The sequence below is a fragment of the Perca fluviatilis genome, chromosome 14 (genome assembly GCF_010015445.1).
Source record: "Perca fluviatilis chromosome 14, GENO_Pfluv_1.0, whole genome shotgun sequence".
Classification (NCBI taxonomy): domain Eukaryota; kingdom Metazoa; phylum Chordata; class Actinopteri; order Perciformes; family Percidae; genus Perca; species Perca fluviatilis.
The window spans coordinates 32,406,218-32,431,061 of NC_053125.1; the positions used below are offsets into that span (position 1 = coordinate 32,406,218).

Here is a 24,844-nt window from a genome sequence, read left to right on the forward strand (position 1 = left end):
TTGCTTTATTGGCATGAACAAAGAAAACATGTTGTTGCCAAAGCAGTTTACAGAAAATACATATAGTACATATCACATATTAAATACATACAGTAGGTGTCACATATTTTCTGTACAGTGTCATAAACATACAACATACTACATTACAAAATAATTACATAACACAATGTAATACTTAACAGTTTTGTACAATCTTATATTAGTGAGTCTCTCAGGTTGTGGCAGGCAGATCCATATGTAGCTGCCAGTGGAGCTGCTGTCCCTTCTCCTAGGAGGACTACCAGCTTCTCTTCTGATGTTAACTTTGGGAAATTTGCTATTTTGTTGGCTATTTTTCCAAAGTGTAAGTCTCTTGGTGAAGAGAATTTGTGGAGGAGGAAGTGCATCTCTGTTTCTATCTCCCCTGTTGAGCAGTGAGCACATATACGTTCTCTCTCTCTCTCTCTCTCTCTCTCTCTCTCTCTCTCTCTCTCTCTCTCTCTCTCTGTCACTCTCCTCTCTCTCTCTCTCAATGTCATGTCTCACTATCTCCACCTCAGTCAGCAGCCAATAGATTCCAGGATTGTTCAGCAGCACACACTGGGCACAGATAGCAAGTTCTGACTCAGAAAGAAAGACTGCACAGAAAGGTATAATGTAGCACAGAAATGCTCCTGATGGACTTGGATTTAGAGAGGTTGGATCAGTAAGTCATCTCCACTGTATGTTCACATGTTGTTTAGTTTGTGATGTTATTGAAACTGTCAGTTCTGCATTCTCAGCTAATAAATGGTGAACAGTGCACCGTATCACATGTTATTATCAGCCGTTTTATTGTTTAGGTTCAGTGTGATGAGCAATATACTTTCTATCTGCCATGTTTGTTTTATGTTCAGTTATTAGACGAGTTGACTGGTGTCTGTGTAAAGTGTAAAATGTAGCAGGGAAGTTTTTATGTCCGCACATGTACAGTGTAGACAGCTGGTTGGAAGAGAGAGCATGAAGGTGAACAGTTATCAGGAACAGTCTGAGTCCAGCAGAGGGCCACGTGGACCGTAGAGAGGATCATATCTGTTCACTGTGGAGGGGAAATCACTGCAATGTTTCTGCCCATAAGACTCTTCTAAATTAGTTATGATTTTCATTGTGGTTAGTAGAGCTGCAAAGATTAATTGATTAGTTGCCAATTATTTTGATAATCGATTAATCATTTTGAGTAATTTTTTTTAATGAAAAAAAAACAGTAAAACTTCTGTGATGTCAGCTTGTTAAATGTGAATATTTCTGGTGTCTTCTCTCCTCTGTGACAGTAAACTGAATATCTGAGTTGTGGACAAAAGGCATTTAAGGACGTTTTCGGAAACCAGTCCATCCAGTAAAACAATTCAAACATTAATCTACAATAAAAAAAAAATTATTTGCAACCTGTGTTGATGTCATGTCAATCAGTTTGTTTTTTAAATGAACAGGTTTGAGATTTATATGTGAGTGGACTTTATAATACATTTTAATAAATATCCATTATTTTTGAGCCCTTGAGTAGCCTACACTTCAGTGTACTAAACCCTGAGAACTTGATCTCATGTCCTAATATAAACCGAGCAGTGCAGATCCACCCACCAACACAGGAACTCTCCTACTAGAAGTTTGCACTAACTATAGTGCTGCATTCTCTACGATCGTCACTCTAAGTTCTCACGGCTATATTGATGTCCTTGTTGTTACTTCTGTCTGAAGCAGCTTCTGGTAAATATCTTTTATTGTGAAAAGATTCATGTACAGTAGACATTGAATATCCCTATGCACCTCCGGGACTCATTGGACTCATCCCTGGTGAGGATGAGTCCGCTTACAGGTGGAAGATTGACCACCTGGTGACCTGGTGGAGTCAGAACAACTTGGAGCTAAACACTCTGAAGACAGTGGACATGGTTGTGGAATTCAGGAAGGATGCATCCCCATCACCCTGGGTTACTCCACAGTCAACACTGAGGAGTCCTTCCGCTTCCTGGGCTCCATCATCTCCCAGGAACTGAACATAGGCTCCCTTGTCGAAAAGCCCAGTAGAGGAAGTACTTCCTGTGGCAGCTGAAGAAGTTCAACCTGTCAAAGAGTGTGTTGATGCACTTCTACACTGCCATCATTGTGTCCATCCTTACCTTCAACATCACCATCTGGTACGCTGATGCCCCTGCTAAGGACAAGAGCAGACTGCAGCACATCATCCCCTCTGCTCAGAAGGTGATTGGCTGCAATCTGCTGTCCCTCCAGGAACTCTCTCAGCATCTCTGAGGCGGGCAGGAAAGATTGTAGCTGATCCATCTCACCCCAGACACAAACAGTTTGAACCAGTCCCCTCTGGCAGGAGGCTGTGGTTCATCAGGACCAAAACCTCACGCCATGAAAACAGTTTCTTCCCATCTGCAGTCAAGGCCCAGGACCCCCACTGACACTGACTCTTAACCATTCCCCCATACCTAGTCACTACACTTTGCACTAACTTTGATGCTGGACTATACATCTGCCTATTGCACATTCTATATATACTTTGCAAATTCTGCACTCAACCCATTCAGCCTCTTTTTTTTGTTATGCAACAGTTACTTTGTATGTATTTATTTGTTTTTCTGTATTGTTAATTTTATATTAATGTTTGTTTGTTAAGTGTACTTATTGTGGCAAAAAAAACTTTTCTAATTCTTTAAAAAAATTGACTGAATTTTCACCAACTACAAAATCCAACCTTAGACGCTGTTTGTGATTCATGTAAAGTTTCCAACCGCAGCTGTTAGTCTGCGGTGTGTTTGTTCTCTGTTCTCTGCGTTGAAGAGAAGCGTATATAGCAATAAACCCTTTTCTGATTCTTTAAAAAAATTGACTGAATTTTCACCGACCACAAAATCGAACCTGTGCGCTGAAGGTGTTTATGATTTGTGTATCTGTTTATAGTCTGCGGTGTGTTTGTTCGCTGTTCTTTGTTATATGCGCTGAAGAGAAGCGTAGATCGGTTAGCCCCAACCAGAACAAATGTTCCATCTGTCAGAGATGTGAATCCCACAGAATCACACGAGGAAAACAACCGGGGACACCAGAGTTTATTGATCCTGCACAGAAACAAGCTCATAAATACAATATATAAATATCAGTAAATAGTTATTATCATTAGACTCGGTTCAGTAGATATTTGTTGGTGTATGAAACTCAGAGAACAAATCTATGGTTTTATTTAACGAAACATATAAAGAATGCCTTTTTGTAGCTGCATGAGTCTCATTTAGCTTTAACATACACAGATAAGAAGTCAAACAGATGAATGTAGCGAGTTGGGAGGGTCTATGGGGACCAGTGATTGGTCGGCTGGACTCCACTGGTTGGACTGGTGTGATGGTGTTCAGGTCTTCCTCAGTGAAGAGTAGAGGACCTCTGGCTCTGCTGGAGACTCTGAACACAAACAGTTCCAATTAAATGAGAAACTATCTGAGACAAATTTCATCAGCAGACATACAGAGTTTCTCAACAGTTAAATATTTGGCTCCCTTCATACTTTTAGATTAGACTTAAAATTTGTTTTCTTCAATGTTTGTTTATAGCAGCATTTTAATGAACATTTCCCATAAGCCCACAGACTATCACAGGTTAAACGTCATGTCAAGTCCATGAACAAGTCGAGGAAATATACTTAGTTAGGGTTAGGGTTCATCCGTGAAGAGAACACCTCTCCAAAGTGCCAGACGCCATTGAATGTGAGCATTTGCCCACTCAAGTCAAGACAAACTGGAGAGAGAGAGAGCGAGAGCGAGAGAGACCGACCGACCGACCGACCGACCGACCGACCCTTGGAATTTGCCTGGAATTTGCGGTGGAGGAAAACGTGCTTTGGTTAAAGGAGAACTCTGGGCAATTTTTACGTTAATCTTGAAAAGGGCCAACAAGTGCTAAGCATCTCTGGGAACTCCTTCAAGACTGTTGGAAAACCATTTCAGGCGACTACCTCTTGAAGCTCATCAAGAGAATGCCAAGAGTGTGCAAAGCAGTAATCAGAGCAAAGGGTGGCTACTTTGAAGAAACTAAAATATAAGACATGTTTTCAGTTATTCCACACTTTTTTGTTAAAGTGCCCATATTATGAAAAAATCACTTTTTTCTGGGATTTGGGGTGTTCTTTTGTGTCTCTGTTGCTTCCACACACATACACACTTTGAAAAAAATCCATCCATGGTGTTTTGAGTGAGATACGGTTTCTGAATGTGTCCTGCCTTCAGTCTCCTAGTGAGCTGTTCAAAATCGGCTCGGACTGTGACGTCACAGCTAACGCTAATGCTAACGCTAGCATGCTACGTCGTTCTCAATAGCAAAGCACTGCTACAACACACACAAGTTCACCACAATCTACAAAAGAACTACTTACATGTGCGCCCTCATTTAGAAGTCTCCCAGCTAATCCTGCCTTGTAACTGACCAAAGTTGGAGAAACAGGCTTTCTTTTACTGTCTCTAGAGTTAGCTAGCTGACATGATCTACATCTGAGCTACTGAGCATGTGCGAGTGCAATCAAAGATAGTACAGAAGAAGAAGATGAAAAGAGGTCTCACTCTGTAGCTAAAACAGAAACCAGGTGAAAAGAGGATCTGCAGCAGTGAGAGACAGCTGTGCAGTACAACAAAAATATGGTGTTTTTTGAAAATTAAACCATGTAAACCTATTCTGGTACAACCTTAAAATACAGTTATGAACCTGAAAATGAGCATAATATGGGCGCTTTAAGTACATAATTCCACATGTGTTCATTCATAGCTTTGATGCCTTCAGTGAGAATCTACAATGTAAATAGTCATGAAAATAAAGGAAACGCATTGAATGAGAAGGTTTGTCCAAACTTTTGGCCTGTACCGTACCATCCATCCATCCATATACCCATTAAGGGTCAGTGCTTATATACATTACAATTGCCACCTTAAGGTAAATAATATCATAATTAATGATGACAACCATAATGGTAATTATGTTTATCATCATCAACATGATTATCCACCTTCGCATACAATAATATTACTCAATTTCTATACTTATCCAGTATCATGTCTTTGAACACTTTTAAATTTAAAAACATTCCCAATATGTTTTAATTCCCTTGGCAATGCGTTCCATAACTTCACGCCACAGACAGTACTGTCGATAGCAAAAACAAAAAAAAACGAGCCGAATCGGTGCTAGCAACATGGAGCTGCTGCAGCTATTACCGAAAGCTCCCACTTCATCTCACACAAAATGGATATATATGCTACAAATACACACGGAACTGCTTTGTGATGATTACTACCGAAGCCTGGCTGAACACACTCACTCATCCCAGACGGCAGCTAGCAGCTAACCCAGTAGGTGAATTTAAACAATGGCTAAGTTGCTAAACACATCTTGGTGTCATATAAGGACCCTCTTCATGTTGCACAGACATTTTAATTGCATTTTGTGTCTGTTAAGAGGCACAAAGGCACTCTTTATCTTATACCCCCATAACTGCTGTTTTAGCTGAATGTGAGCTCTGGGCATTAGCTGTATTATCTCCGTGTTGCTAACACCGATTCGGCTCGTTTTTTTTTTGCTATTGACAGTACTCATATACATATAGCAATCAAGATTAACGTAAAAATTGCCCGGAGTTCTCCATTAATTTGCATTTCTATAAACCAATCACAATCATCTTGGGCGGTGCTAAGACACCGGACAGAGCCACGGTGCCTCTGCTAAATAGTCTCGGGAAGGAACTTGTTTTGGTGGAACATGTGTACGTTCAAAGGTAGTTTTAGTCGTGCAACAGAAAACTCAGACTGGACAGATAGTCTAGCTAGCTGTCTGGATTTACCCTGCAGAGATCTGAGGAGCAGTTAACCACAGCCACCCTGCAAATGAAACTTTGTAGATATAGATCTGATGAGCAGTTGTCATCTTGTATGGCAGCCTCGGCCTCCAGTGTGTGAATGTCCATTTACATGTTTATTTAGCCATGTAAACTGTGTCTTTTTTGGAATCAGGACAAACAAATTAATATTATGTGCAATTAAACATAGTCAGTGTTTTGTCCTTTTGTACTTCTTCTTCTTTTGTTCTTTTTATAGTAATAGTTAATTATTTTACCACTTACATTTACATTTTTAGGAAATCCTCTTATTCTCCTTCTGAGAGTGACAACACAACATCGAAAGGAGTCTCACTTTGTGTGTTTGGTACAGAGCTAGAAGTGGTTAGGTTAGCTTAGCTTGGCGTAAAGACTGGCTCAGTTTGAAGTTGAGAAATAAAGATCAGCTGTACCTCTGGTCCTGTTTGATTTGATAACTATTTGTCCATAACTGACATCTTCTGCTCCTCTCACTGCTGAGTAGACTGCAGCTGGATCTCTCTCTGGAAAATCAAATAAAATACAGTATACATTACATTACTGCAGGTACTGATACCACTGCTGCGGTGTTGCTACTAAAACGTGTGTAATATAAAGAAGAATATTTACACTGCTGTAAGATTATTGTTAATGTAGAATTATAGAGTTGTATTGTAGAGTTGTTATGGACATGGCTGCAGGTTTTTAGACCTGGTCTGAACAAAGAAAAGGGATTTTTTTCTGACACAGGAAACTGGACGATCATAAAGCTGCACAAATGTTGTAGCCTACTTTTTACCACACGGTACACAGATTATTATCTCACTGCCAGCTAGAGCAGAGACTGTAGTTAGAAACCTCACCAGCGTCAGATCAGTTAAGGAGGAAGTTACTGCTATTGTTTCAGAGGCAGAGTGGAAAAACCTATGATGTATGCAATTATAAGTTGTATTAAAGGTCAGTTTGAGACACAGAAAACAAAGTATCCTTGTTCTGCTGAGTCTGAATCCAAACTTAAATCTTAACTTTGAGACAGGATATACAGTACATTCCTATTCTTTGTTTGATTTTGAAAGTCTGTTTTCTTCTAAAGCATTATTTTGGTCTTATTTTGTGTTACTGCTTGTCAATAACTCTCATGTTCAGACTCCAAACCAACAGCGAATGTATCTCAAAGTATTGTGTGTATATTAATATGATATATCTTCTTTAACTGTAAGTTGCTAAACATGAACGGAATTATTCAACAGAATGAAATGAATGTCTTGCAAATAAATGGTTTTAACTAAGTAACGGTAAATGCCGTACGAGGTGTCCAGTATCAGGAATAATGAACGATGGTGAGGCCAGAACTGTCCGCAGTCAAAGTCCATTAGAGATGGACTCCGTCATCAAGAGATGCACGGCAAAAGAAAAGAAGAAACACAGCTACGTCGACCTTTTCAAGAAGGTGGTTGAAGGAATGAAAGAGGGAATATTTTTACCGGTTAGCGTGATAGATTAAAACTACAATAAGCACCTGAATTCTTCTGTTCTCTAACAGATGTTTCTAGTGATGGAGACATAGAAGAGCAGCCATACCTCTCTTCCTGTTTGATTTCTTGTCTTTGACCACTATTTGTCCATAACAGACGTCTTCTGTTCTCACTTCGGAGTAGATTGCAGCAGGATCACTCTCTGGAAAAGAAATGACATTGATTATTTAACTTTTACTATGATCTATAATATTTATTTTCCGAGTATTAAAAACTTAATAGACTTAATAGTTGATACATTAAAGTGTGGCCAGGTTGCTGCTAGAGTGAGTGGTGGAAATTAAAAATAAAATGTTGTCCGACAATGCCACCTAGTTTTGTAGAGTCTAGGAACTCTTGAAATGAAAAAAATGTTTTTCTTTGCTTTCCAATTACACTGAAACTAGAAAGCCAACCACTTATGTTTCATAACAATTCATATCTTTCATCATTATGGTAAGATATTTGGGGGGATGGCACTGGCCAGTTTTGATTATTGGGGGGGGGGGGGGGTTAACCACTACATGAAGCGCCTGTAGGTTTGCTGCTGCTCCTCAGTGACAGTCTGAAGGGATGGGGAGATATCACTGTGGGGGCCGCATGGGATAAAGTCCTCACTTATTCTAGACAGTAGGAACGTCTCTTTGAAAGTTGTTAGATTTGTTGCTAGTTTCTGTTTTAAATCTTCCCTGCTGCGTTACTGCTCTCTGTTGGTAGCAGAACTGTAACCCACAATCAATGAGCTGTCAAGGGATGTAGGCTACGCTGCTGTACTGTGCATGCAGAAGCCACACACAGCCACTTCTTGGTTATAAAATCGAAAAGAAAGAAGGCATTTTACTATTCACATTGAATTGATCAATAACAGTTTGAGTAAAACGATAGTTCAATGGTTCCCTCCTTTATTTTTATTTTTTTTTACCTTTATTTATCCAGGTAAGTTGATTGAGAACAAATTCTCCTTCGCAACGACCTGTCACATTCACACAGTTCCACATTCATACCTGGAAGCTGCCCAGTACAACCACAGTCTGATCTGCTGGCCACTGAGCAGCTCCACTGGAGCAGTTGGGGGTTAAGGGCCTTGCTCAAGGGCACCTCAGTGGTGGTAATGAGGGAGGGGCAAGGGCTGCTCTTTCACTTTCCCCACCCAGATTTTATCCTGTCGGTGTGGGGATTGATCCAGCGACCTCCTGGTCCCAAGGTTGCTTCTTTAACCTTTAGGTCCCAAAAGGTTAAAGAAGCAACCTTTGGACCAGGAGGTCCAAAGGTCCTATGGCATGTAAATTTCACTTTATGAGGTTTTGTAACGTTAATATGAGCCCCCCCAACCTGCATATGGTTCCCCAGTGGCTAGAAATGGCGAGAGGTGTAAACCAAACCCTGGGTATCCTGCTCTGCCTTTGAGAAAAGTAAGCTCAGACGAGCCAATCTGGAATCTTCCCTTTATGAGGTCATAATGGGAAAAGTTACCTCCCCTTTCTCTGCTTTGCCCGCCAAGAAAATTTGGCCCGCCCATGAGAAACAGAGAGATATCATGGCTTGCAAACAAGCAAAGCATGGCAGTTGGTCAAGGCCACTCCCCCCCCCTCCACCTTGCCCCCCCTCTCTCCTCCTCAATAGCTACAGACACAGAAATGGTACATCCTAAGGAAAGCTCATTGTGGGACTGGCTCTAGTGGATGTAATTCTGCACCAAGGCTGAATTTCGGGAAAGACACAGTATTAGGGGACCACTAAGGTCTATATAAAAGAGACTTCAGATACAGTATTAGGGGACCACTAAGATCTATATAAAAGAGACTTCAGATACAGTATTAGGGGACCACTAAGGTCTATATAAAAGAGACTTCAGATACAGTATTAGGGGACCACTGAGATCTACGTATATAAAAGCATCCAAAAAGGAGCATGTCATAGGACCTTTTAAGAAGTTATTTCATGTGATCAGAACGTACAGAAATATGCACATTTATAATGTATATTATCTTTGTTTTATTAATAGTCCTGCAGTGTAAAGTGTGCAGAACCAAACTCAGCTGAAGTGTTTGTATCAGAAACAGGAAGCTGGACGACCACAGAGCTGTAAGAGCTGATAACCACAGGGTACAAAACACCCAGACCCTCATGCAAAGCACAACCCACGCTATCATCTACTAAAATAGGTCATCTGTGTGACTGTCTGAAAAACAGTGATTTACTTTCGAAAATATCCTAATTTTATAAAATGGTCTATTCCCAAAACCTCCTCTCAAGACATTACATATACGCAAGACTCTTATGATCAATGTCAATAAAAACATCTTTACCTCTGCTCCGTCTGATTGGCTTTTGCAGGTTACGTGATATTTGGACATCAGTGTATGTGACGTTGTCTGTGTTGTCATCATCTCCAGCATCCGCAGCTTCAGTGAACCAAAATAAACATAAATTGTAATCAGTTTATTCATTAAAGAGACATGCTTAAAGATTGAACATGAGGAGGATTAGGTGATATGATCAAAAGCTCCAGAGCATACTAAATGGATGTTTCATCAACAACATGAAAGTAATTAATGAAAATCCTTTTTTTAATTTGTAATTAGAGTTGAGAATGTCAACTAATTTGACATGCTTCGCTCCAATTCTGAAATAATATTAGAACATAACAGTAAAATGTTATTTTTAAATGTTAACTGCTGCATAATTTATGTCGTTCCGGCGTCCGTGTCTAACCTTTAGGTTTCCTACGGATGCATCTTGTCACCAGTAGAGCCAGCACAACCAGTAGAACTAGCACAACCAGTAGAACCAGCACAACTAGTAGAACCAGTAGAACCAGCCTTATCAGTACACTGCTTGAATCGGGCCACAACACGGAGGGAGGTGGGGAAGAATCAGGAGTAGAGGGAGATGAAGGAGGACTTGTAGTTGGGGGTTTCTCTAAAATGAACAAAAGAATATAATTAAAAGCATAGAAATAAAAATAATTAGATAACATGTTCGGCCATTTCACTATTCCTATTATATATGTGAAGCACTAAACTTTAAAGCTATAGTGCGTAGTTTGGCTGTGTGTGATCACAGAAGACTTGTATCATGTGGACGCACCGACAGTGTTGTTGTCATTACTTTGAATTCCTTAATGTGGTCAACAGAAACTATGCACTACATCTTTAAACTTCATTGCTGTTTATTATTTGAGTGAATTCACACCTGAGCTTTTTAGTTTGTTTTAACCATTTCGTCAGATAGTCCGGTTGGGAGCTGTGGAAGCTCATTGTACTCTGGTGCGGACCAAACAACCCAGCTCTGGTCCGCTTGAAAACAGGTGTCTGCACGCTTCTAAGTGCTCTAGAGTTTGTTTCACTTTAGGTGAGTATATGATCGGAACTAAAAAAATTGTATTTACAAGCGTACAGTTTAAACCTTGCACACAATTTACAGACTTCTATCTGATTAAAGGTACGATAACTTTCAAATCCATAAATTATGATTACACATCATCATAATCTCAAAGACAATGTTTGATGCTTTTGAAAAAGTGCTGTGTGAACACAAACCCAACCAAGTAAAATACGATACCCCCCTGAGTCTACCAAACTCTAGTTGTGAAAGCGTCCCAAGTTGAAGAACGACCTTTAACCTCCTGACCTGTGACAGAGACCCAGCTGGGTGGAGACTCTCCAACACTGCTGATGTTACACTTGTAGAGGCCTTCATCAGACCTGGAAACATGGTGGATGGTCATGGTCCATTGACCTTTAGGCCCTCTCCATATGGGGGAGCCATCTTTATAGAAATCAGCTGGGGAGTTGGAGTACTTCTTTGTTTTACAGTGCAGAGTGAGGTCTTCTCCCTCCGTCACAGGGAGGACAGGACTCTGCAGGATCACTGGTCCACCTCAACACAGAGACAAACTACAGCATGTCATCCATTCACACACAGCTTCATCAATACTGACTCCACAGTCTGATCTTACCAGTGACAGTGATGTTGATGCTGTTACTGGTTGCTCCCTCTCTGGACTCACACCAGTAAACTCCACTGTGCCATGGGACCATATATTTGATGTTACAGGAAGAATTAGCAGGTATTCCCCAGTCCGGTCCACACTGAGTCCTGGTTTCTTCACTTGTGTTCCTTCTCAGAGTCCATCCACCAGAGCTGTCGTCCTCCTCACAGCTCAGAGAGACAGACTGTCTTTGAAATATCTGAGAGCTGCTGGGACTCATAGTCAGAGAGGCTGGAGGGAGGAGGACATAAGAGAAGCAGTTATAGATATTTCGCATTTTGTCCCCATTCCTCATAATCTGTCTGTGAGTCTGTTCACTGCTGAATCATCTATGATTTTCCATTTCTGCACGTTTTCGAATTGACCTCTCAAAGTGACGAAATTAAACCGTTTAGAACGTTGTAGAAAACGTTTCATCGGTCTGAACCGGTCCATCTCAGCTCAACTCAAACCAGCCGATGATATCACTGCAACTCAGCTGGTGGAGTCTCCAGAGGCTGGCTTTAGAACGTAAAAGACGTTTCCTGTTTCAACAGCCAATAGAGAAGTCAGCTGGTAAAGTCAGCTTTAAACTTTAGAAAGAAAACGATCCATAATGCATTTTATTTCCATGTTACAAACTGTCAGCTGGTGGAAATGGCAGAGTTTTAGACGGAGGCTCAACGACCGCCCGCGAGCACGGTATGTGGTGGAGAGTGACTGAAGAGAGGGAGCGGCGATAGAAGAAAGCAGAGAATCAGAGAAGTAAAACGTTTTCTCTGTTTCATTTCTACTAGAAATGCAGGTGTAGTAAGCACCTCACTATCAATATCCGCATTCATAATGTAAGATGCTATACTTGGTTGGTTAAATTCTTACCTTTTTAACAGAACCTTCGTGGTCACCACAAATAGTCTTTAGTGTACCGGGTTCCATTTTGGGTCCAATTATGGGTCCAATTTTCTTCTCTATATGCTTCCACTCGGCTAAATTATCCAGTGGCTTAATGTTTCTTTTCATTGCTATGCTGATGACCCACATATATACAGTAACTCCTGCTGCGACCCAACGATCTGAGTAGCCTGGCTGCTGTCTTAGACTGCCTCAAGGATGTAAACCACTGGATGGCCCATAACTTTCTCCAATTAAATAACCAGGGGCAGCGGGTAATGTAGGCTTGGGTAGGCTTCAGCCTAAATAAAGTTTTTTTTTTCCTTCTTTGGCAGCCAGTGCATCATGTACTTCAACTGCATTAAGTGTTTAATTGTATTTCTAAACTTTCCCTCCTCAACCACTGTCTTTTCAATCAAATGTGAAAGAGTTTACTGACCTTGGTTTGTTGTGCTGCTCAATACTGAGGTCAGAACTGAAGAGAAATTAACCTCAGGTTAGTTTTATATGCAACAAGACGGAAACATAACAACACAGATATTAGACGATTTTTTTATAAAAAATATATACGTTTAAGTTCATGGGTAGCTCAGATAGATAGATAGATAGATAGATTATTTTTTATTGATCCCAAAACAATGGGAAATTACGTTAAATATATATATGTATATAATTTAAGGACACATTTAATGTTTATTATTTTAATTTTTTTTCCCAATTTAGAGAGCAGTAAGTAACAGAAAAGCTGAGGGGCTGCTCAGTTTAGAAAAGTAAGAACATTATCAATAATTTGAATTTGTGCGGACATATATGAACCAAAGTTAAAACGAACACTAAAAAAGGTTTTGCACATTGTAAACAATTAAGTTTGTAATAGTGTTATTGTGTGCTCTTCGCTGCTATATTACCAAACAGGGATTAATAAAGTTTAAACTGTCTTGTTTGAGCTGTATATGATCTCTTGTCCTTGTGTGGCTAAACTCAGTCTCTGCATACATCATTCACGTTTTAACTCACTGCTGCTCTCAAAACAGCAGATATGTTTTCCATGTCTTACAACTGTTTAGAACTAATCTTTGGAGACAAACGCACATTAAGTTGAACCTACCCAGCAGCAGCAGTAGAGATGATTCATCCATTTGAAATGTTGGTCATCTGAGATCATTAACGTCTTACCAGACACAATGAGTAAAGCCCACCTCCTTCCTGTTTCTGTGTCACTGATGAGGTTTTCTGACAAGCAGTTTGCAGGAAGTAGTTTTTTTTATATATTTGTTCGTCAGTAATACAGCGTAATGGAAAACTGATGGCCTTTACAACATCACACCTCAAAATGAACACAATAATTGTAGGAACACAAGACCTAAATGTGAAAATGTTCTAGAAATGTGGGAAGATAGGGCTGTGGGAACAAGTGACAACTAGGTGTACAACTAGGCCAGAAACACACTGCCGAGAAGATCAGAATCAATCAATCAATCAATCAATCAATCAATTTATTTATATATAGCACGCTTAAAAACAACCATGGTTGACCAAGGTGCTTCACAGGTTAAAACAACAACAACAAATTACTGCTCATACATTTTATACAACAATAAAACATGTGTAATATACAGTATACGAGGTATAGTGAAATTAAAATAAACTTAAAATTACCAGGAAATAACAAACCTAACTCGAAGGAAAAGCCAAAGAAAAGTAATGAGTTTTTAACAATGATTTAAAGCATTCCAGAGTTTGGCAGATTCTGATATGGACTGGCAAGTTGTTCCACAAGTTAGGGGCAGCTACACTGAAGGCTCGATCACCTCTGGTTTTTAGTCTGCTTCTCGGTACATCTAAGAGGAGGAGATTAGCGGATCTTAGCACTCTAGCCGGGATATGAGCGTGCAGAAGCTCTGTTAAATATAATGGAGCCAGGCCATTTAAGCATTTAAAAGTCTGTAGTAAAATTTTAAAATCGATCCTATAATGAACAGGGAGCCAGTGGAGGTGACGCAACACAGGTGTGATATGGTCCCTCTTCCTCTTTCCTGTCAAGAGACGCGGCAGCGCATTTTGGACTAACTGCAAACGCTGAAGCGATGACTTATCTAAGCCCACGCACAACGAAGTTACAGTAGTCAAGGCGAGGTTATAAGGGCATTTATCACCCTTTCCAGATCTTTAGGATGGAGATATGCCTTTACCTTGGCTATAGTTCTCAACTGGAAAAAACATGATCTGACAGTGGCGGATATTTGTTTATCAAGCTTAAATGCACTATCTAAAACAACACCAAGACTCCTCACAGTTGAACGACTGTTCGAAGCCAAGGGGCCAAGATAATTTAAATCAAGAGGTTTAGGGTTTCCAAATACTATGAGCTCTGTCTTTTCTCCATTTAAATTTAGAAAGTTTAAATTCATCCATGTTTTAATGTCTTTCATACAATCAAACAGGGGCTGGAGATTTTTTACGGTCAGGGGCATATAAATATGAATGTCGTCTGCATAGCAGTGAAAGGAGACCTCGTGCCTTTCAAAAATGGAGGCCAGGGGCAGCATATACAAAGAAAATAAAATGGGGCCTAAGACGGAACCTTGGGGGACACCGCAGGTAAATGGAGCCTTTTCAGATAAAAAATCCCCGAGTTGGACAGAGAAGCTCCTGTCAGTTAGATAAGATTCAAACCACCTTAGTGCAGTACCTTTGATTCCCACACAACTCTCCAAACGTGCCAGGAGAATTGAGTGGTCCACAGTGTCAAAGGCCGCAGTAAGGTCTAAAAGCACTAAGACAGCAGAGGCTCCTGAATCGACAGTTAAAATCAAATCATTAAAAACTCTCAACAATGCAGTTTCAGTGCTATGACGGGATCTAAAGCCGGACTGAAACTTTTCATAAATATTATTACTAATTAAAAAAGTTTGCAGCTGCATAGAAACTACTTTCTCCAAGACTTTAGATAGGAAGGACAGTTTTGAAATGGGCCTGAAATTAGAAAGAACAGCGGGATTAAGATTTTCCTTTTTTAGCAGCGGTTGCACAAAAGCATGTTTAAAGGCGGACGGAACCTGACCCGAGACAAGACAAGTATTTATCAATAACAAAATACACGGTCCAACGGTATCAAAGACTTCTCTAATCAAACGAGAGGGGATACTATCTGAGGGACAGTTTGTAGGCCGCAGTTTATGGACCACCTCAGATAGGGATAGGATTGATATGGGCTCAAACTGATCTAGTACCGCAAGGCATACAGGAGGAGCAGAGGGATTAGGATCACAGGATGTGGTTACAAAAGAACGAAGAACAGAGATCTTCTCAACAAAAAATTCTAAAAGAGAATTACAAAGGTCCAGTGTAGGTGTAACAGGAAAAGATTTGCGAGGATTTGTAATATTGTTAAACATATTGAACAGAACTTGTGGCTTGTGACGGTTATTTGCAACCAGTTTAGAAAAATAATCAGATTTTGCCAATTTTACAGCACTTTGATAATCAGATAGATATTGCTGTAAAATTTCATAAGACACTCTGAGTTTATCTTTCTTCCACCTTCTCTCAGCTTGCCGACATGCACGTCTGATCGCTCGGGTAATGTCATTTAACCAAGGCTCTGAAAGCGGTTTAGTGCGTTTCGCCTTCAAAGGAGCTACAGAGTCTAAGATATTTGTGCAGGTTGAATTAAAAAGAGTTATGAGTCCATCAGCACCATTAACATCACCTCCATCCAATTTATAAAGCACAGAGTCTTTAAAAACAGCAGAGAACTGTGCCGGGGTTTGACTGTTAAATACACGGCGGCACTGTGAAATAGGAGACTTAATTACAGAACATGGAACTGTAATCGTAAACAAGACAGGGAAGTGGTCCGAAATACATGCACTACATATTTCGTTTATATGAACACACAAGCCATGAGACAGCACAAGATCTAATGTATGTCCCTTTTCATGTGTCGGGCCAGACACTGACTGAGTGAGATTAAAAGCGTTTAGAAGATTTAAGAAGTCTTTAAATATTGGGTTTGTTTTCACAGCACACGTGTAAATTAAAATCACCACAGATTATAAAATGATCATAATTCAACCTTAGACCTGCTATAAAATCAGCAAAGTCTTGCATAAAATCTTTGTTGAATTTCGGTGGGCGATACACAACTGCACACAGTATCGGAGAAGAGGCGTTTAGTTCAAATAACTGCAGCTCAAAGCTTGAGTAATTAACAGATACAGACAGCCGACACTGGAAGGTGGATTTAAACACAGTGGCAAGTCCTCCACCTTTACCAGTAGTCCGTGGAGTGTTAAAAAATGTACAGTTTGGAGGGAGAAGTTCAGAGCAGAGATGCAGCAGACTCACCAACATGAAGCCAAGTCTCGGTTAGCAGCATAAAATCCAATTTATGAGATGTAAAAAAGTCATTTAGTATAAAAGTTTTGTTGGCCATTGATCTGGCATTAATCAATGCCATACAAAGAGTTAAATCCAAACTGTCTGGCTTTGGGGCTCGTTGCAATGCGCGCAGATTAGCCGTTCTCACACCAAGTCGACAGTCAAGCCGACATTTCCTTGCCGACACCGGGTTTCTCCGCCCGGTGTCAGCCCACGGGACATAGTTTTCCAGGTTGGAGAGGGCCTCAACGGGCCGCAACGCAACTGCAATCTGGCTGGGGAAGGCACGGTCCGCCATGCGCCGCGCAGCGACCTCCGAGCACCAGCGCTGGCGACCGTAGTCCCACACCGCAGAGGAAACAGGGATCAGGCACATCCGAAGACCTCAGGTACGCGCCCGAGGCGAACAAGCACTCCACCACGCCTTCCTCGTCTCCTGTGGCGCTTTTTCGGGAAATTCCCGCACACAGCGCAGGTGGTCTGGGATGTTATGCAACCATGGAGGTAGGCTTCCAGCCTGTTCTCCCAAACTATCTCTAGAAAGCCCCAAAGCTTCGCATGACGCTCGAATGTCAAACAAACTTTGGCGATCATATACGAGAAGGCTTGTTACATCCCGGCAGCAAAGACACAGAATTAAAATAGCAGCAAACAGATGATGAGCGCAGCGTGATGCTGACAGACGGCTTGCCTTACACACTGGCGCCATCTTGTCATGCCAATCACTACTGGTCAGAATAGCAGAGACAAGCTACTCTGAGGGGGTCAGCCCAATGGTCCCACAGCCCAATGGTCCCACAGCCCAATGGTCCCACATCCCAATGTTCCCATATTTCTAAGAATTATTTTTCACTGAAAATGAGGACCTATGTTCCCACAGCCCTATGTTCCCATATTTCTACTTTTTTTCAAAATTAGGTCTTGTGTTCCTACATTTCCCTTCAAGGGATAGGGTTAGGGATTAGGCGAACATAGGAAAAAATTCTTAGAAATGTGGGAACATTTGGGCTGTGGGAATATAGGCACACTACCACTCTGAGGGTACATCTGGACTGCTACGTTTTGGTTTAAAACAAATATCTTTAGCTACATTTACCCCTTGAGTCCACCATTTTGACATTTCCGAGCCCCTAAAACTTTAACACTGCCCCCGTTTTGGTTTGAAATCTCCAGGGTTGTTATGTAGTCTGGATAAGCACAAACGGAGACTTTTGGAGACGAAAATGCACATCATTCAATCTTTTCGTTTAGGTAGCTTCCAGACCTTTCAGTAACAGTACCACCTTATCGTTGCTCCAAGATGATGATAATAATAATAATAATAAATCCCTGCTCTTACTTTTCAACATTGTTGTGCTTCCTCCAAAGTAGTTTCTGTATATTCAAAATATAGCCTACATCCATGATTTACAATTGCAGAGTAACGACAGACAAGATTAGGGATGTGTTGCTGTTGGAGATAAAACTCTTTTGTGGATGGAGAACCATTTTGTTTCAAAACGTTCCTTAAAAATGAAAACATAGTAGTGTAGATGTAGCCTCAGAGACTGTAGGCTTACTGTAAAGGGGTCAATATGAATAAATCTGTCACTGGCTCCAAATTTGGTTTTAAAAAAACAAGTTTGTATGTTTATCTGCCATCTGTAGACAGCTGGTTGGAATAAAGAGCCTGGAGGTGAGCAGGAACACTCTGAGTCCAGCAGAGGGCCACATGGACTGTAGAGAGGTTCATATCTGTTCACACCAGAGCCGGTTCTCTATCCATCCATCCATCCATCCATCCATCCATCTTCGTCCACTTATCCAGAGTTGGGTCGCGGGGACAGCAGCTCCAACAGGGGACCCCAAACTTCCCTTTCCCGAGCCACATTAACCAGCTCCGACTGGGGGATCCCGAGGCGTTCCCAGGCCAGGTTGGAGATATAATCCCTCCACCTAGTCCTGGGTCTTCCCCGAGGCCTCCTCCCAGTTGGAGGGGCCTGGAACACCTCCCTAGGGAGGCGCCCGGGGGGCATCCTTACCAGATACCTCACCCTATCTCTAAGGGAGAAGCCAGCCACCCTCCTGAGGAAACCCATTTCGGCCGCTTGTACCCTGGATCTCGTTCTTTCGGTGATGACCCATTCTTCACGACCATCGGTGAACGTAGGGACAAAAATTGAACGGTAGATCGAGAGCTTTGCCTGGGCCGGTTCTAGCCTGCTATATTAGGGTGGGCTGGTAGAAAAAATAGGTGGGCAACTTGGGCGGTTGGTAGCACAGAGGTTTGAGAAGTGCATTAGTGGCCCAACAGGTGCCAGCTTTCAGGCCCTGGTGACATGGCACTAACATTTGACCTAATCCCAGCTGGCCAGTCAACCCAAAGGCATAGGATTTAGTTCATGATATGTGGGGAGGCATGTAATGTGGGGGGTCTGGGGATTTGATCAAAACTTAATTTTCTGCATTCTGGTGAATTTTCATGCACCTATTTCTAACTTTTTCTGCATCAAATCGTGCTGGAAATGTCTTAGTTATGTAAAGGAAAACACAGGGAGCAATTGAAAATATAAAAACATAATGGAATACCATGAAGGAAGGCTCTGAGTCATTCTGTATTTTTCTAATATGTATTCTCCTGTAGATCAACTTTTCTCATTTAATGTTATATCTGCTGAGTCAACACACATGTAGGCCTAGGCATGATCTACTCCTCCCTCCTCTTTTGCTCTTTAGTTGGAGATCTAACCTCTTTAAATGTGCATGTGGCACTTATTCATGTGAATGATAGGCTACATGAATTCATTTTAATTGATAAGCCCCTGGACTGTAATAGCTCAGATGTGTTTCAGTGTATTTTTGCTCATGTTCATAACTGTGTGCACATTCGGAATGTAACTCATCCCATCTTATTTTGAGATTAGATTCAAGATTAAATCCACCTGCCCTATAATCTGCTGTGCATTACGTTGTTATATGGCAGTATCTCATCTACACTGTCTGACAGACACAGAGATCCCCGCCAGGGTCTCTGGATGAGACAAAGTTTAGGGAAGCAGCTGAACGCTGCTCTACACTGGAGGTGGAAAACCGAACCTACGGCAAGAGGACAGACAGCGCCACATGTCTGCAACACACACACACACACAAGTGCATCCATTATAATCAGTGTTGGGAAAGTTACTTTTAGTTACAGTTACTAGTTACTTCTTCCAAAAAGTAACTAAATGAGTTACTCAGTTACAAATTATATAAGTAACTAGTTACTTCAGAAAGTAACTATTGCGTTACTTTCAAGTACATTTTTAAATGCTCAAATGTGACCCCACCTCGATCCCTCTTTAAGGGAACTTAAAATACATGTGTATGTTCAATTATTCATGATAAATCTGAATATTATAATGAAAAGGACACTTAATACAAGACATTATTAACAGAGACAACGTACACATGTCCGACTATGCGTGCTTCCATTTAGAGAAGGCTAATTTTGGATTATTTGGGCTCGCCTTACCTGTCTCTTGTTGACCTACTCGCTTGTGTTGTTCGTTGTGTGTCTGACTGTGCGTGCTTTGGGACGTCCGCCCAACTCTACGTCTGATTGGCTTACCATGAAATTTTACTCAACCTCAGCCAACCGTCAGCATTTATATGCTTGGGTTGTGCACTGACCACTAACCGAGGAAGAACAGTAAAAAAAGTCTTTTACCTCTCGGCTCAGATCTAGTTGGTCTGATGAAAAAAACTTTTTCAACCCATTTTTTGGCAGTAACGGTAACAGCGTTATTAAGATGGGAAGAGTAATCAATTAGATTACTCGTTACTGAAAAAAGTAACGCCATTAGTAACGCCATTATTTATAACGCCGTTGTTCCCATCAATGACTATTATCAACTGGAGCTGTTACACTAATTGCGGAGTTAAGAGTCCCTAGAGAGGGCTGCATCTTCACTTTGTGCAGCCTGCACTGCAGACAGCGTGCAAAGCCCTGGAGTGAGGGATTTCCTGTAAAGGCGCCGACACACCAACCCGATTATCGACTGTCGGACAGTCTGGCGAGGTCGGTGACTCAAATCTGTTTGGTGTGTTCAGTGCCGTCGTCAGTCGGAGGAGCTGTCGGCTTTAATTTGGGCCGATTTGACTTGAATCGGCCGGTTTGCAGTCGGACTCAATGACCAATCTCATTGGTGGAGTGTTAGCCCTTGACTAGCGAATAAGTGCACTTGTGTTAAAACACTTACCGGAAATGACGAGCGGGATGAGCGTGAAGAACGCATCTCAAAATCTGACAAAAATCTTTCAAACTGACCTTTGTCGATCAAAAGAACGGACAGATTCAGCAACTGAACGGCCTATTTCTCGCTTAAAATGTTTTCAGAAACACGTTTCCATGAACTATATTTCGTAAAATATTAGATCGTATTCCAAACGAGCCGGCATTATGGTCAGATTTGAAATTCGGGAGAAGCCAGACACACCTGACGCGTTCGTCATTTCCATTGTTTTGGCCGACAGTACAGATTAGTGCCGCCTGCTGTTATGGAGACGTGCGCAAGTCGGCGTCGCTTTGGTGTGTTCCGAGACACTTTTTGGACCTCGGGGAGACCTATCAGTCCGACTGGCTTTTCTGCCGACGGTCGGCCATCGGGTTGGTGTGTCAAGGGCTTTAACAGACCGTGCTGCACAGTGGAGTGCTGTGTAGATCCTCCCACTCACACACACATAAAGCTATTGTGTTTTCTATATTGTTGTAAAAAATATTTTTTGTGACTTTAAAAAGGCAAGGAGACTTGTGAATTCCTAAAAGTATTTATATGTTTTTATCCAGATAGTTCGAAGACTGTGATCATGTGATGTCATGGACTGTTTTAGTTTTTTTTACTGTTTTCTGATTGTTTATCTGATGTTATCCGATATTAGTTTCCAGAGAATGTGTGTTCAAAATTCCACAGAGAAGGCTGCACCTCCACTTTGTGCCAAGCCTTAAAGCATTTGATGTCCTCAAACAGAATATGTCGTGTAGATCCACCCACTCACACAGATATAAATCCTCAGACCGTACGGTATCCAGTTTCTCAAACAGGTATCATTCTGCACCGATCCTCAGACCGTACCGTACGCAACAACTAAAGTGCAGATCAAAGTAGGGCAATGGAGAAAAATCCCGGCAAAGTTCGCATGGCTATATTAATGTTCCTGTTGTTCCTTCCGTCTGAAGCAGCACCTGGTAAATATCTGCTTTTATTGTGGAAGAATACATGTAGACTTTATTTCTGACCTGTCCTATAGAATAATGTCATCTTGTTAAGAGAAACTGTAAATGTGTTTAAAACAGATAAATTGATGGATTTATATTTACAATACATATCAGTTTATTTTGATAATGAGACTGGATTTATGAAACTGTGAATAATTTATGAACTGTAAAAGTTTGACTTTTATGTATTTAGCATGTTTAAATGTATTAAACAGTATTGGTTTTGTTAATTACAAGGGTTGTGTTCAACTTTGTCAGTTAGCCTTCATAAAATATGAGAGAGTTATCGTGCTGTTTCAGACTGTTTGACCAACTCCGCAGTTTAGACAAAGGTTTGTCTCTGGGACAGAGAGAGAGAGAGGGAGGGGAATAGCCGGGGTAGGGGCCTGGGGGTGTGACGTGCATTGAGCTGTGCAGTGTTGTGATTGGCTAGATTAAACAGGAAGAAATAAACCGCTGTGGTGCTGAAGTCTAGCCTGGGAAAACCCTGATGAACTACTGGCAAATGTGAGATTTGCTCTGCAAGTCAGTCTGGCCAAGAGCCCATTCTAACCCATTTCCAATTTTTCCAAATTGAGGCACCAATCACAACCGTTGAGGCGGGCTTTACACGATGACGATAGCGCTGATTGGTTTTAGGTCTATCCAATTGCGCCCAGAGGCATTTGAGCAGTGTCTGTTGGTGACACCCCCTTTGGAAATGGGCTGTGAATGAACCTTCCTCAGACCCACTCTCATTTACAACTGAGAAGGGTCTTGTGTCAACCAGGCTATCTGAAGTCAGTAGAGACAACAATCTGATGCAACAGTTCAACCTGTGCTAAAACACCAGCAACATTTCCTGCATCAGAAAGGGATCTGTGAAAGGGATCTGATCATAGCAAACAATGACATGCTTAGACTTGAGTTGGTTAGAAATATATCAGCTTCATTGGTCTCAACAACAGCTTGTTGTTGTAAGTCATATGATGTACATAAATATGCAGACTTGGTGAAATGTCCCATTTGAAACAGATTTATACTGATATATTTATATAGAGTTAGATTGGGACACATCGGTCCGACTGCTATCTATAAAATAATCTGCCAACATTTTTCCACGGCTCTGATTGGCTGCGTGAATGGTGCCATTTTCACATCACAGTCTTCAAAGAATTGAACTTGTGGTAATAAAGTCCTGTGATATCTCTGCAGTTGTGACAGATCAGTGAACGTCTCCATCAGGAGAGACTCTACAGAGACCTTCTGCAGGGACACACCTGGAGACAACTGTTGAAACAACATGACATTTTATTATTAATAGTAGTTTTTTATTGTTTTTCAGACCTACCTGTGGTAACAGTGCACCATGGACAGGATGCCATTCTGCCATGCCAGGCTGATGATCCCTCTATCATCATTGTAGAGTGGAGCAGAGATGAGCACATCCTCTTTTACAGCGATAAAGAAACAGATACAATCATCCACAATCCATCCTATAAGGGCAGGGTGGACCTGTCTGGCAATGAGCTGAGTGGTGGAGACGCGTCTTTAATTCTGAAGAATGTGAGCAGCATCGACACTGGAACATACAAGTGTCGAGTTGTGTCAGGTGGTTTCAGACGTAAAAAGAGAGCCATCATCGACTCTGAGCCAATCGGAACCATCCATCTACAGGTTACAGAGCAAGGTGAGTTTTTCTGAGTATCAGGTTGTAGCTGCAGTTTCTAACATCAGAGAGGATGAAGACTGCTCCACTATCACACATTTACTGACTCATACTTTTTTAACTTCAGGTTCCGATGATAGAAACTCCTCTCCTGTAGGTCGATACCGTGGACTGGCAGCAGGTGCTCTGCTTCTTGTAGCTGCTGCAGTGGTTGGTGTCCTGATATATAAAAGACATAAGGACAAGAGCTGATTTTTTTCCTATACCTAAACGACTCGTTTTGGTGCCTAAACTTTACGGTCATTGCCGAATGATGCTTTAAGTCGTTTAAAATACATTATACATTAGGTATATTATATATGATCTATTGGTGAAGTACTGTAGATGATAACTTTGAGGGGGAGATACGTTTTGTCCCCACAGGGATGAAAATAATTCAGCAGAGGCAGAGATATGTAGAACAGAAAAGGGGAAATATCTTATAAATATCTTACAACCAGGTGTAAAGAGGTCTTCAACCTGTCATCTGTGTGTTGATCATATTAATTGCACATTTTATATGGTGTTTATTTTGGATCTTTGTTTTCTGCTCAGCCATTTAAAGGTTCAGGGTGGCTGCTTAGAATTATATATTTCCAATTAATAATTACATTAACATTGTAAATATTGTTGTTATTGTAATTATAAAATCATCTAATGCAGCTCAGAATATCTCAGGGGAACATAGAGGACAAATCTGTCACAAAATCAGACATAAAACTGTATTTATTATCTACAAAGTAGAATTACATGATGTTTGCCAAAGGAAATGTTATGAAATGTGAACTATACCAAAGTGATGATCTTTGAAATCAGTTGATAATTATTTAATATGAATCAATGGATGAAATAATAATGATCAGAGACATGATGGAAGATTATAACTCAGCTTTAACATTCAGATACCTTAATGCACTTTAATCTGTTTTACTCTTTTATCTTATTATAATAAATACTTTATTTTTCTACATTTAGATACTTAAATTGGATCTTTTTATATATTCATTGTTGTGCATTTTTTATTCTTTGAACATAAATAAAGCCATTCCAATGTCCAACCTCATATTGTTTGTGTGTGTTATATTAATATTTTTAATGTGTTGAGGAGGATCAGAGCCTGGGGGGAGGATGTGATCCTGAGAGACTAAGATCTGAATCTGATGGAGGGTCTCTGGTCTCAGCTGAAGACACCTTTGTCTAACATTTTGGATTTTCACAAACACACTCTAACTTGTTTCATGCTTCTTGCAGTCAGCGCGGTCGGGGAGATGTGGTTGTCGATATATCCCAACTGTAGCCTGGGCAA

General features: G+C 41.0%; 2 protein-coding genes across 3 annotated transcripts in view; one reads left to right on the forward strand and one right to left on the reverse strand.

Moving 5' to 3' along the window:
• The window catches only part of LOC120572803 (low affinity immunoglobulin gamma Fc region receptor II-a-like), a 37,827-nt gene extending 24,465 nt beyond the window's left edge, over positions 1-13,362 (reverse strand). Inside the window, exons 1-9 of one of the 2 annotated variants that reach the window (XM_039822254.1) lie at positions 13,341-13,362; positions 12,672-12,707; positions 11,330-11,593; positions 11,002-11,250; positions 10,084-10,290; positions 9,678-9,773; positions 7,436-7,531; positions 6,289-6,378; positions 3,126-3,420 (exon numbers count right to left, since the gene is read on the reverse strand). In XM_039822254.1, the coding sequence (XP_039678188.1) occupies positions 3,371-3,420; positions 6,289-6,378; positions 7,436-7,531; positions 9,678-9,773; positions 10,084-10,290; positions 11,002-11,250; positions 11,330-11,582 (1,041 nt within the window). In that variant the 5' untranslated portion in view covers positions 11,583-11,593; positions 12,672-12,707; positions 13,341-13,362 and the 3' untranslated portion in view covers positions 3,126-3,370. Of the gene's footprint in view, positions 1-3,125; positions 3,421-6,288; positions 6,379-7,435; positions 7,532-9,677; positions 9,774-10,083; positions 10,291-11,001; positions 11,251-11,329; positions 11,594-12,671; positions 12,708-13,340 lie in introns of those variants that run through there. The other variant, XM_039822253.1, reaches the window with a different exon arrangement.
• Positions 13,363-21,646: 8,284 nt separating this feature from the next.
• Positions 21,647-24,397, forward strand: LOC120572918 (coxsackievirus and adenovirus receptor homolog). Its single transcript, XM_039822437.1, has 3 exons — positions 21,647-21,821; positions 23,176-23,520; positions 23,627-24,397. The coding sequence occupies exons 1-3, from the start codon at positions 21,746-21,748 to the stop codon at positions 23,749-23,751; spliced, it is 546 nt and encodes a 181-aa protein (XP_039678371.1). The 5' UTR covers positions 21,647-21,745; the 3' UTR covers positions 23,752-24,397.
• Positions 24,398-24,844: the final 447 nt, after the last annotated feature.